Raw genomic sequence first — 14,049 nt, forward strand, 5'->3', positions numbered from 1 at the left:
ATTTCATCATATATTATATTTCTGTGTACTCCAACAATGAACAAATGAAATATATATATTAAAATCCATGCTATCACTCCAAAATATTGTAGGTACACTCCCGAAAACATAAAACCACCACTATTCAACAACAAGGGTTAATATTACATTAGTTAGAGAAAATCTGCAGAAAACAGAGATTACAGTACCTGCTGAACATAGAGTGTTGTCATTGTGATCACATGCTTAATGTAAGAACAGCATCCAATCTCCTCTACGTTGGACAGATTTCTGTAAGAGAGCAGTTATAACTTTATGTTAAACCAATCTGTAATACAGAACAGTTAAGAGATAATAGGCCCTATTTACTAAGCAGTCTTCTACCATAAGGCTGCGCTTATAGTGCCGGCGACAGCGACGTCACGGCAAAACAAATGCATTGCCGCCGTCGCGTGCGCTTATAGTAAGTGCGACGCTGCGACGGATTGATCGCGATCGCTACAAGTCATCTCTATTTGATTTTCCAGCGACCGCCACCTGACCGTCGCGTCGCCGTCACTATAAGTGTAGCCTAAGGCACCTTCTGGAGCTCGAAGACACCTTACAGCCCATTCATGTCAATGTCCTTGATGGTTCCAGCTATGGAACGGTGTCTTATAGAAGAAGACTGCTTAGTCTATGGGCCAATATGACTATGGAAAGCACAAGTACCTGCAAATGATGATGAAAAATTTAACAAGTAAGAGCGAGAGGGCCTGCTGCTCGTCCTCCAGCCCATCAGCCGTTTTTTGCACACAATATATCAGCTGGAGTCTAAGGACTTGCAGTATATGATCAGGAAGCAGTGATAATCCTGGGGGTTCATCATCAACCCTAAAAAGATACCATTATAACAAATCAAATCTTGACTGGTGGACACAGCAGAAAGAGTAGATGCTCCACCATCCACTTGTTGTAATCCACAAAAAAACAACAGCATATCCTATTAACTCTAGTTAAAGGGGAGATCCTTCCTAATACCAAAGTTTATCACCTTTAAGTATTTTAAATATATATATATATATATTTTTTTTTTTAATTAGTTTGTAAACCTGACAAGCTAAGACAAGGGTTTTATTTTCTCTGGCTTTTTTTATGTACTATGTATAACAAGAGGTTGCGCAAGCAAGGGACCCCTAACCCCCCTCCCTCAACTTTATTGGCTCCCTGATAAGGACTGGGTGGGATAAGGGTAGAGGAAACTAGGGCTACAGTGGGCCAGGAACATGCCGGTATGCTGCTATGGCACCCATACTAGCAGTCGGCTTTAGGAGAATGTACATGCCCTTATCACACATATCAGCAGTGCTGTCCATGACCGCCGAGCTCAGAGAATCAGCTTCCAGTTTGTGTGCACCCTCCATGTACCGCCCAGGCTCCTACTCCCTACATGTAGTGAATAAAAAAGGCTGGTGGGTGAATCACAGCGGTAGATTTCATGTACAACCCCCATATTATAAAGAAAACTTTATCTGTGGGTTCAGTGCTTGACATGGAGTCTATCCTCACATCTGGCATCCTCCCAAATACTAATCTAATTATGTAATGTTGGGAGGGTGACGTTTGATCCATGATAGTTTAACTTTTTTCCATGCAATTAGACGCACATCTATAATCTCTCCGTACTGAGGTCTCCGAATAGCATTACCTTCATGTCTGATTGCAATCTGATCTACAGTATGTGAAATTGGATACGTATTGTAAGATTGTGTACCAGAATGTATTGCCCTTACACAACTCTAGTTGGTCTGCGTTGCTTGTTGAACCTTAAGGACAATTCCCCAAGTAGTTCAGTCTACATTTTTTAAAGCTATGTTGAAGGTTTTACGAATTGTATGTGTCTGAGGTCAGAGGAGATTGTGATAGATGTAACCGTTTTATAATCTTGTACTAATGATTAAAAGTCTTCTAGATCCACTAACTCAGTTTGCCATTCTCCTGCAAAAGGGGAAATTAGAGACTGACGATTTGTCCCTGCTAAAGGAAAGGACACCAAGACGGTCCTAAATCCCACCATACCGGCCTAGTATAGTGCAGATATTAGTGGGAAGAGCACCAGGAAACTATTGATTGGATTTATTAAGGAATTCAAATAATTTGCAAATAATTGTGTCTTTGGTAGATTGTATTTGATCTATAATTGGTTAAATGACAAAGTTTTCCTATTGTGATTCAGCAGACCCTTTGTTTTATGCTTAGACAGTAAATGGTGCTGTGTCAGTCTCCTGATAGGAAGTCTAGGTTACCCTGTAGGGGAAGAATAATGAAGGGGAATGCGTATACATTTCTACCGCAATGTTGTATTTAGGACCAGCACTGGAAGAAACATAGAATTGATCGAAAAAAATAGCAAAAATAGCATGACATACCCAGTATATCATCAAGCTCCTGGTGTGCCAGCTCTTATGACGTACAGAGCACATCATAGGTCACTGAAAGTGCTAAACATGTCACGGCCGCTGGTTTATTTTGGTACTAGAAAAGGACAGCACCTTTATACAGGGGATCACCCAGAGAAGAACCATCTCTTTCTTACCACTAAGAGCTCCCTAGTTGAAGAGATATTCACTAGTTAAGTCCCAGTCCCCCAAATGTGTAACAGTTTAGGCAATTTATAAATGATTTGTCAGTATTGCATTTATGTATAGGCTAATTAGCCATGATGCTTCTGGCGACCATTTTGAATTCCCAAAGCATGACAACCTTGCTACTAAATATTTGCTCAACCTCTGAAATTAAATTCTTGCTTCACTGTGAAGTTCTCCCACTGCCTCTCTGTTTTGGGTGCAAACTTTTTCTCTTGGGACCTTGACCTACCTGGTTGGCATCTCATCAAAGTCGACATCAAGGAATTGTTCATAGCTTGAAACAAAACTATCCAACCACTGCCGCAGGTAGTCCGGGTCTTTCTATAAAACACAGAATTGAGTCATTTATTACTACAGTTATCAAAGAGATCATCACATAAAAAGCTAAACTGAATTTATTTTACGGTCAATACATGTAACAGATTATGGCAACTAGTATAAACAACAGAAGTGTGCTAGACAAAAATATTCTCTTTTTTTGTTGTTGTTACACTGCTACAGAACTCTGTCAGTACTAGAGAGAACCTAAAACTGTAACAAAACAAACATTTTTTTTTTACATAATAGTAACAATGTATGCGGAGTTTTACACCTGCAAGTCCAAGTTCTGACAAGTTTGAAATCCAATTTTTGGTGTCAGCCACATGTAAAGGTAGACAGGACTTACCCAAGGTCACAAGAAGCAGACAATGGCATTCAAAACAAGTCCATCCATTTCAAAGAAAGTCAATTTACCACTAGGCTCACCCATGTATTTATATTTGTGCTAAGGCTGGTATAATAAACAAAAAATGTGGTAATAACAGTGTCTTGAAGCAGCAGTCCAAGCTTTTCTTATCATGGTGATGGACTGCACTGTGCAGTAGATGTTAAGTTTGTTTATAGAGTCAGATTCATCACACCAACCATGTGGTGTAGCAGCTAGAGAATTGCACTAGCAAATGAGATCATGGGTTCAAGTCCTGTATGTCTATATTCTAAAATGTATTCACTGTTGGGCTGTCATTGGTCAGGGAAGGGTCATGTGACCCTCCCCTGCGCTTGAAAGTCAAATTGAACTGTCTCCCCAAGCACCAAGCTTGGTTCTCCTGTGGTCGATTGGCGAAGATTCGGCTCGGGGTTCACTAAATGGGTGCAGAGGTGTATTCTGCAGTCAGTGGAATGCATTTGCATATTAATATGACAAAGTTCTGTGGGGAAGATCATGTGACCAGGCAGTCACTAGATACAATTGGTGCACTGCTAGAGAGAGGGCATGCCTCAAAAAGGGGTATGCCAGAGCCTGTTTCAGAATAGGAATGGGATATGACTTTGTAAATGGTTGCTATAGAAACAAAAATGATTGTTACATTATAATACATTAAAAATGTTATCTAGAGCGGTTTAAAAAAAATGCTACAAGTATTTTCTCATAGAACAGAACCGATTTATTAAACTGGACTGCAGCTTTAACTATTAGGAACACGCCCTGGGACATCCACAGAATTCAAACTCACGACTACTTAATACTCATAACATTGGACATTTTTAATACCATATCGTACACGTAAACAAATAATTTCATGGGTCCAATATTGAAATGAACAAACAAATAGAATGTGGAATGAGGGTTGCAATAAACAAATAGAGCAAACCTTTTGTTGAGATTGGAATAGAGATTTAATAATTAGATTTCCACAGTTAAGTTTGATAGAGAGAAAAGCCCATAGACCTTTAGTAATACTGTATACAGATAATGCAAAGGCAGATCCCAAAATTAATTTAAAAAAACAAACATAGGGCAGGTGGAGAATTGTAAACAAACCGTACTGATTGATGTATAAGTTTTCTTGAGCAAATAAATCTATGTACACAGACACATTATGGTTTCTCTAACCATAGAAAAGAAACGAAGTTCTGCATGAATACAAAGAAAACACGTAATTCGTTATACATGGTACAAGGTGACCTAAATAACTTTTGGATCGCCTCCCAAGTCTCTCGCCCATCGCTTCTAAAAATTCGCTTTTACTTGGGCAGATTTTTAAGTGCAGTGTTAGTTGGTTTCGTGGAGGTTTTAAGGAAAAATCTACTTCCTGATAATGCATATTTTGTGCTGTCAGAAAATGAGTGTCACAAAAGGAGAACATCAAACAGTAAGTTTCTTTCCATGGAAACATGAAAATCTTATACTAGAGCGGTGTTTTTCAACCAGTGTTCCTAGGAACCCTTGGGTTCCCCGGGCATCCTTAAAGGGTTCCCTGCAATTTTCTGGGCATTTGAAAATTGTATCAAATATAGAAGAATTTACAATGCATCTGATCAGAGTTGCTATTAGAGATGATTGGAGGTTCCTCAGAATTTCACTTGCGGTTCCTTAACCAAAAAAAGGTTGAAAACCACTGTATTAGAGTAACCCGAAGCAGAGTGAAATCAAATCAGTGTGCGTGGGAAAAAAACCTCACAAAAACAGTGATCTGTGTGACCACAACAACTTGAACACACATAGGAAATGACTGGAACTAGTGAGGACACTGATATGTATTAAAAATATATATAATTAATAGTATATATATCTTTTACATTTTATATTTTATTCAGGTATATCGACTTGACGTCAGTAACAAGTAGAAAACACTGTGCTATAATGTAGGTTTTAATGGAAATTTGAATAAACAAAGTCACAGTTTTAGTAGAAAGCGGTCAACTGAAAGGGTAAGTGCGGCTGAAGTGATTTAGGAAGTGCCAGCCAATCCTAGGAATGGGGCAATGAGGAAGATCATCGTCATCTCGAAAAAATACAGATTGTGTGACAGTGATTGCTCTACAGCAGCACAGAACACGATCTTCCCAGGAAAATGAGCAAGTGGAATATGACGTAGCTACTACGTCATGGGGACCCTTCAGTGCCAGACTCCATGACTACGTAGCTACGTCAAACGGCACCAAAAGAGTAATCCAATGGAGCATATCCTTATTTATATTTGTAATGACACAAAATGGTAGCTCTATTGAGTCATATGCTGATTGTATTTTCAATACCAGTAATGGGTTAATTTTTTTTTAAATTAAATGTCAACTGAGTCACATAACCTAATTTACTAAAGTGGGAGGAGGCATTTCAAGGCAAAAGGTAGTGAATTCATCCCCATTGTCATAACACAGATCAACATTTTCCTCAGGAAAAACAGGCTGGGAGCAGAGCCAAAACAGAGAGTTAAGCGTGTGGCAAGAGGGCAGGGCAATGAAATTCCTTCCATGTTGCATTATAACATTAATCCAAACTACGTAATTCTGTTCACACTAGCACACGCTGTAAGAGTTTAAATGAGATCATCCATATAGAATGAATATTAACAATGCATACATGTACATGTATATCAAGTAAACTTTAGTTTGACTTCACAAAGAATCCAGTCAAGAGTTTAGTTTAGACATTGACAAACCTTTCACAGCATTGTTAATGCTCCATACTATCTTCTCTTACCGCCACACAGTGGTGGGATGAAAACATTTTAACAACCGGTTCTTACCTGAGCGGCGGGCGGCGTCTAACAGCATCTCCCGGCATCTATTTCCCTTCTCAAAATGGCCGTGCAGCAACGTAGTTGCCATGACTACGTGATGCTGTGTAACGTAGTGATGTCGCGTTGCGTCCCATTGCCATAGCAATGGACGTCACGTGGCGTTTCCATTGGCATGGCAACGCAGCGCCATTTGACACTGCACGGCCATATTTAGAGGATTTGCAGGGAAATAGATGCAGGGAGGTGCTGTCAGGCGCCGCCTGCCACCCGCCGCCCCAAATGAAGGTAAGAGAATTAAGCACCGGTTCGGCAAACTTGTAAAATTTTAGTAACAGGTTCGCACGAACCGGTGCGAACCAGCAGAATCCCTCCACTGCTGCCACACCTATCCTGACCACAGGATACTTACTTTTCACTCGCTTGATTTTTTTAAGCATGAGCATTTTAAGCATGAGCCACTTGGGGACTGTGTATTCATGCAGCTCACTACAGCACTAACGGGGCTAAACAAAATAAAATAAAACTAGGTTTGTCACATTTAAGTTTTTATAATACGGGACGCCGAAATCCAGCATGAAAGTGTGACGTCATATTGAGAGATGAATGATTTGCAAATGCTTCGAACTGAATGGTATCTCCTGCTTAACCTCTATATTCTTTGGTTTTTATCCTCTCTGCTCTAGGCAAGGAAGGGAAATACGCGCACTCAACTAACAAGTAGCGGTGGGAGAAAAAGGAACGCCTATAGGGGTGAGTGTCATGGTATTATGAGATGACCAGGCAGTGTCCTAACTATTATTGTCATAATTTAGTAAGGAGACATCTATTGGAAAAGGTAACTATTACACTCAAGTAGAAATATATTATGTTTTTATGAATGATTTCATTACAGTCATTTTACGTTCAGGCATTTCACATCAAGGAATAAAAATATGGGACAATTATGTGTCCTGACAGACCTTTCGGCAACAACAGGACAAGTCAATGAAATAAGTGACAATATATATTATATATATTCTGGCAACCCTAATAAAATAAAAAAACACATTTAACTAAAATCTATGACCACATTCAATTTTCTCCATGACATTCACTGCATGGGTTAGATTGAACACTGCATGACAAAAATTAATTACTGCAATGAAAAGATACATTGAGAAAGACCAGACTTGCTCCTTGAATATATACAACCATAGGCTAATAGCCAGTGCAGAGAACAGCTGTTTGTAGTAAGAGACATAAATTAAGAGCAGGTAGACTACGAAATGTCAACAGTCTAAAGTATGTTTTAATTAATCTTCAGCTGCAAACCACTGAAAATTTTGTAGATTTATTACATCATCATCATCTGTAAACCCCCTTAAATTTCACACAATCTTTCTGGATTGGATAATGACTGTGCAATCAGAAAATAACTGCAAGGAAATCCAATCTATTAGAAGTAGTAGTTAAATAATCATAAATAACAAATAATACAAATAACACAATGGAAAAAAGTGCTTCAGACATAAAAGTAATATTTAGGAAAAGGAGTCCCTGCCCTGAAGAGATTACAATCTAATTGTTAAGTAGCAAGAGACAGTAGGAAGGTGTTCTGGTAAGTGCGTCTGCAAGGGGCCACCGTCGATGTATGAGGTGTATAGTATCAGCTACGGAGCTACTCATATGCTTTGTTAAGGAGGTGTGTTTAAAGATGGTTTTAAAGGCACTAAAAAGCAATGTTCCAATCTGAAATGCAAAAAATCTTATTGTGGGTTTAAATCTGGAGATCTCATCTCTTGGGGAGAGAACTGCAGTCCCGGAGGAAAATATGGACTGAGTGGTTTCTTTCCAGAGTGTGATGGATAATGAAATAGATAATTAAATACTGCCCCTCAAAGAACAAATATCAGAGCAAACCGACAAGATGAGGACCTGGATAACACATAGCGACGTAACATAAGGGTCAGGGGGATCCCCGAGTCAATTGACCAAATTAAACACACCTTGACTGTTTCAGGGACACCTCACATCCCTATCCCCCATTTAACTTTCTGGGCTGTGCTGAAGCAGGGACTCCTAGTGGTCAGTCGCGCAAGCGTTTTCAAGGGGAGATATTACCGAGGCAATGTGTCTAAATGCAGCCAGGCATCCGACCTGATTCCTGGGTATATTTTTATGGGAACCCGCAACTCTGGACCCTTACTAGATAGACACAATCTGACAACACTTTCTCTGCAACCCCCCTGAAACTCATACCACACCAATCCCTGCTTGTTGGCATCCCTGGAAAGGTAAAAACACAACATTCTTTATTGTTGCATAATTACAGGTAATGCTTTAACAACAGTTGTGTCCAAGAGCGGACACTCCTGAACCCCAAAACATGGATCAGAGGTACCCAAACGGGCTTAACCTTTATTAGTGAGCCTGGCTACCTCTTCACCGTCACATCGGTGCCTGCTGCTCTTAGGCGCACATCGAGTTCAGTGTGATGTGCAATTTAGTTATCCCCACTGTTTCCCTTGTTATTATTATTATTATTATTATTATTCCCTTGTTATTATTATTATTCCCTTGTGTTATTAATGATTAATTTTTACTGTTTCCTTCCCTTTACATTTGGTCGCCATTCTGGTACTCGGTTAAACTGCTGATCAATTGACAGAGCACTCAGTTGATCTCATTAGCTATTGTCAGTTGTGCCCCAGGTAATACACATTCTTATTACTTGTGCGGATTACACAAACCAAGTTTAATAGTTATCATACTTGTCTCACCATGCCCTCTATAAAAGTTTTATCCCATAACACTAGAGGCCCAAATAATCCTTGCAAGAGCAGGATGGCCATGTTAGATTATAACAATCTTAAGGCTGAGGCCCCACTGCACGCGCCTGCACGTCCGCCTTGCGACCTGACGGCACATGCAGAGCGCTACACCACGATCTGCGGTTGTCGTTCTGAGGTGAGGGGGTCGGGGCCACAACGCCGACCAAAAAACAAAAAAAAAAAACACACACACACACACACACACACACACACACACAGCTCAGCATTCTCCCCCCCCTCCCTCTCTGATTGGCTCCCAGCCACACCACGTGACTCGTTGCCGCTCGGGATCACAGTGTGCAGTGAGCCTAGGAGCGCGGAGGGACCGGGCACAGCCAGGGAGCAGGTAAGGGGCTGGTGAGAGGCGCTCGCACGGCCGCCGGCTGCACTGCGGACCTACGCTTAGGCTCACATGATATTTCGTCAAGAGACGCACTTTGGTGTTAACTCTATGCCCAAATATTTTGATAAACCCATTCTGAAGGTTCTTCCTCACTTCAGCCAAGGTCAAGAAAAGAGGAGTAGTGATCCTATTCCATACCAACACTCCCTCAATCCAAATAACGTGTTCACAGATGCGGAGGGAAGATATTTGATAGTAATAGGCCTTAGCGGCGACCAATTCAAGTGACCATACCGCTCAGCCTAATACTAGTAACAAATACTGAATTAAAACAGGGTGCTATAGGAAATACAATAGGCGTTTTAACAGGGTGGGTCCAAAGAGAACCCCAAAAAGTTCCTATATCTAGCTCTCGCTGTGGCAAATTTCCTTAAAAGATTGGCTAACCATCAGCTGACATATATAATACATATATGTCCACATAGGACTAAAGTGAGAAAAAAAACAACAAAGTTTTAATAAACATGAAAATAAATAATGAACATATGTGTGGTGTAATAAAATCCTCTTAGGAAGTGGGCGCCACCTATAAAACAGTTGGCATACACCTCATGTATGAGAGAACAAGGAGAATAATCCCAAAGGATGCACTCACTGGGAATGGAACTCAAAATAAATAAATTTTAATGATATCAAGAACAAACACAGTTTCTATTAAAACCTAACACAAGGAGCGCATGTTTGTCTCAGCGAGGTATGGAGTGCTAACTACAAGCCTATTCCCGGATATGAACACTGTATTAGTGATCCAGGCAAAAGGCTAGGTAGTAAGAACCTGGTGGTGATAATAGGTGAGAGTGTTATCTGCTCAGGTACGTATGGAAACTATCATCAGATATGTTTGCACTTAGTCAAGGAATGGGACAGGTGCACAGAGCCAGATATGGTGCTGGTGTGCCACTTTCCCCTCAGGGAAAGAGGGGGGGGGGGTTTAATTGGCCTTAGAGAAGCTCTGTTCAAATGAAGGGCAGGATATTAAGTGGGTTTGGCTGACGTTACAGCCGTAGTAATGCTGTAATCTGTTGCCTATTAGTAGTTTAGGCGTCTGATTCTGCTGCATGCAGGTCAGACAAGATTAAGAGAGACCCCACTATTTTCCAGTTCCCTCGTGGGAAATAACACTGATCATAAAGGCCGCGGTTAGACAGAGGCAGTTGGTCATAGAACCCCTCATACCCCAGGACGTATCACTGGCAGAGTACCTAAAAACGCTGAGTAGTTTCCACAGAAATCCTTCACCAGCGCATGTTTGTCTCAGCGAGGTATGGTACTGTTGGAAATACGATCATTCACCCAGTAGCCCAAGCATGCTGCCTAGGGGTTACACTTGATTCCTCTCTCTCATTCTCCTCTCATATTCAAAACGTTTCTAAAACTTGTTGCTTTTTCCTCCGCAATATCACAAAGATACGCCCTTTCCTCTGTTACTCGACTGCTAAAACTCTGACTCAAGCCCTCATTCTCTCCCGTCTCGATTACTGCAACCTCCTGCTGTCCGGCCTTCCTGCCTCTCACCTGTCTCCCCTACAATCTATCCTAAACGCTGCTGCCAGAATCACTCTACTCTTTCCTAAATCTGTCTCCGCATCTCCCCTCCTGAAATCCCTCTCCTGGCTTCCGATCAAATCCTGTATCTCACTCAATTCTCCTCCTCACAATTAAAGCGTTACACTCTTCTGCCCCTCCCTACATCTCAGCCCTAATTTCTCGCTATGCACCATCCCGACTCTTGCGTTCTTCTCAAGGATGTCTTCTTTCTACCCCCTTTGTAACTAAAGCTCTCTCCTGCCTTAAACCTTTCTCACTGACTGCCCCGCACCTCTGGAATGCCCTTCCCCTCAATACCCGACTAGCACCCACTCTATCCACCTGTAAGACCCACCTTAAGACACATCTGCTTAAAGAAGCATATGAATAGCACTGGATAATCCTGGACACATGATATATAAAGCTTGGCCTCCTGCAGACGCACTTACTAGAATTCCCTCCTGCTGTCTCTGTACGTTCTCCCTACCTACCAATTAGATTGTAAGCTCCTCGGAGCAGGGACTCCTCTTCCTTAATGTAACTTTTATGTCTGAAGCACTTATTCCCATAACCTGTTATTTATATTATTTGTTATTTATATGATATGTATTACTACTGTGAAGCGCTATGTACATTTATGGCACTATATAAATTAGACATACAATACAAAAGCCAGATTGGAATTGGCTAGGGAAATTTGTTTTGGTATAGTAATCGCTTAATTTGGAGTGAACACATTTTTCCATGACTTTGGATAGTATTGGGAGAAGAGAGATTGGCCTGTAGTTTGAGACAGTGTTGGCCCAAATAATGAAGTATATCTAGTATGTGATGTCCAAAGAGAGGCTCATGAGCTTTCTGTTGGATAGGTGCCCTAGTTTCACTAGGATGTGGGACTGATGGCTAAAATACTTTGACGATCCCTCTCAAACAATGAGACCGCTCTATGGTTGGGCTATATACTATTCCTGTGGTGGCCCTAGTGTGAAGTGTTTTTGTTCATTCCATTGTACAAGAGGGTATGTCTATGGCAGAGGTCCCGAACTCCAGTCCTCAAGGACCGCTAACAGTGCAGGATTTAAGGATAGCCTCTCACTAGCACAGGTGGCCCAATCATTTTGACTGAACCACCTCTAGCAGGGGTATCCATAAAACCTGCACTGTTAGTGGTCCTTGAGGACTGGAGTTGGGAACCTCTGGTCTATGACATCAACTGAACCTTTCCCTTCCCCTTGGGAGTACAATGTATATCTAGATCAGGACCTTGTTTGTAATATCTTTTTGTTTTGTTTGTATTTTTACTAGATGTCACATTTTGTATCCCCTCTTACCTGCTTTTGTATTCTGTTTCATAAATAAGTGTTTAAAAACGTCTCTTTTGATTAACTTAATTTAAAGGTTTACGATCTTTTCAGAGGATTTATGGTTTATTGCATAGTAAGTTAATAATTGATTACTATGGTATCTGCTCTACCCAACACATATGGCAGTCCACATCTTTTTGCTCCCAGAAGTAAAGGGGCAATCCCTCCTAAAACTAAAGTGAACTAATTCAAGTGACACATTTAAGGGGTCACATATAGGTAATTTATAACTTTTTTTTATCCAAATCTGGCACCTATAAGTATTTCTAATATATATTTTTTTTAAGCTAAACTTGTGATGGGTTTCATTTCTTCTGGCTGCTCCCTTCTGTGATGTCACTGTGTGATCAGCAAGTGCGTGTACAGCCAGAGTACCCCCTCCCCACATCTTTATTAGTTCACTGATAAGGACAGTGTGGGATAAGACTGACTTGATTGATAAACACTTCCCCATTCAGAGGGCCCCTATACAATGTAACTGGCCGACTGTGTTGTATTGCACCTTTAATACCTTATGACCTTTAAACAGAAGACGGGTTTGTTACAATAACAGGAAAAGCCTGTTGTTGCCACATGACTGTTTAATACTAAGTACACATTTCATTCATGCTCTTATTCTTCTACATAAATCCCACACATTATTTGATCAAACTTCCCTCTCAAAGTGAACGGTCTACCATGCAGAAAGCCTTCCAAACTCTACTTAGATGTCTGTAAGAGGGAACACTTTATATCTCCCCTCCCCCTTAGACATGTAATTCTAATTCATGTGAGATGAGATGGGGATGGACTTTACTTCCCACCAGGCAAACACAGCTGTTCTTTCCTGAAGCACTGGAGTGGGAAAGAGTACTGAAATGTATTATACATAGAGTAATTAGAAGGGGAGTTCATTCTATCTCATTGTACTTTAAGCATCACCGGGGCAGTGACAACTTGTTAACACTATTATTCTTCTAGGCACAATGCTGTCAGCAGTGCATAATAATAATAAATTACTATTATTAACCACCTTCGCTGCTCCAAGCTGAGCCGAGCACTAGCTGAAAGCACAGGAACTTATCAGAAGAGGAGGTTCTCAAAGACCGTGCACATTTAGATAACCACAGGCATTTGAGTAAAACTTTTTATTAGTATTGGAGCAGTGGTCCTGTCATTTAGTATAATTTCATTCCACTATCAGGTTATTGGAGAAGTCATAGGGTTGACAGTCAGGGGAAAAAAATTATGGCTCAGTGGCTGTCACGGGTCAGTCACTACATGAATGCCCTAGTCCCCATCACAAGGGGTCAATTTACAATGCAAATGTGTAAGTGAACGAAAATCAGAAAAGAGGGACTGAAACATAATGAATTTGCTCCAGTGATCCATGCCTGATTTGTTTAACACATTCCACTCTCGCCGCCCCCCCCCCCCCCCACCTTCAGCTTTGTTATCACATCACAAATGGCATCTTATAATTGCAGAAGAGCTTGAGGAAATTAGTTGTGGATGACATTTATGACATGATAAAGATATGAAAATTGACTTGAAATATTTGCTGGAAGCAGGACTACGAATGTTTGAACAATAAGAAAGAATTAGCAAGTTATAAGCAAACATTGGAGGAGTTTTGGACTGCATCAGCAATGTATAAAACGGGGAAAAAATAAAATATCAACATTAATGCATGGGCTTTAGAATGCCAACACTACTAGGAATACCTGGCAAAAAAGTCTGACCAGACAGCATACATTCAACACTACACATCAGAATAATAAATTGTGGTTTGAGATGTACTGTATATGTAAACTGTATCATCAGTTTGACAATCCATGTGCAAAAACAGCCATA

General features: G+C 40.7%; 1 protein-coding gene across 3 annotated transcripts in view; it reads right to left on the reverse strand.

Moving 5' to 3' along the window:
* NBEAL1 (neurobeachin like 1) overlaps positions 1–14,049 on the reverse strand; it is an 84,537-nt gene that overhangs the window by 57,215 nt on the left and 13,273 nt on the right. For all 3 annotated transcript variants that reach the window (XM_075608582.1, XM_075608579.1, XM_075608580.1), the window contains exons 3-5: positions 2,836–2,927; positions 691–852; positions 189–270 (exon numbers count right to left, since the gene is read on the reverse strand). In XM_075608582.1, the coding sequence (XP_075464697.1) occupies positions 189–270; positions 691–852; positions 2,836–2,927 (336 nt within the window). The remainder of the gene's footprint in view (positions 1–188; positions 271–690; positions 853–2,835; positions 2,928–14,049) is intronic.

This window comes from Ascaphus truei, chromosome 7 (genome assembly GCF_040206685.1).
Source record: "Ascaphus truei isolate aAscTru1 chromosome 7, aAscTru1.hap1, whole genome shotgun sequence".
NCBI classification, from domain to species: domain Eukaryota; kingdom Metazoa; phylum Chordata; class Amphibia; order Anura; family Ascaphidae; genus Ascaphus; species Ascaphus truei.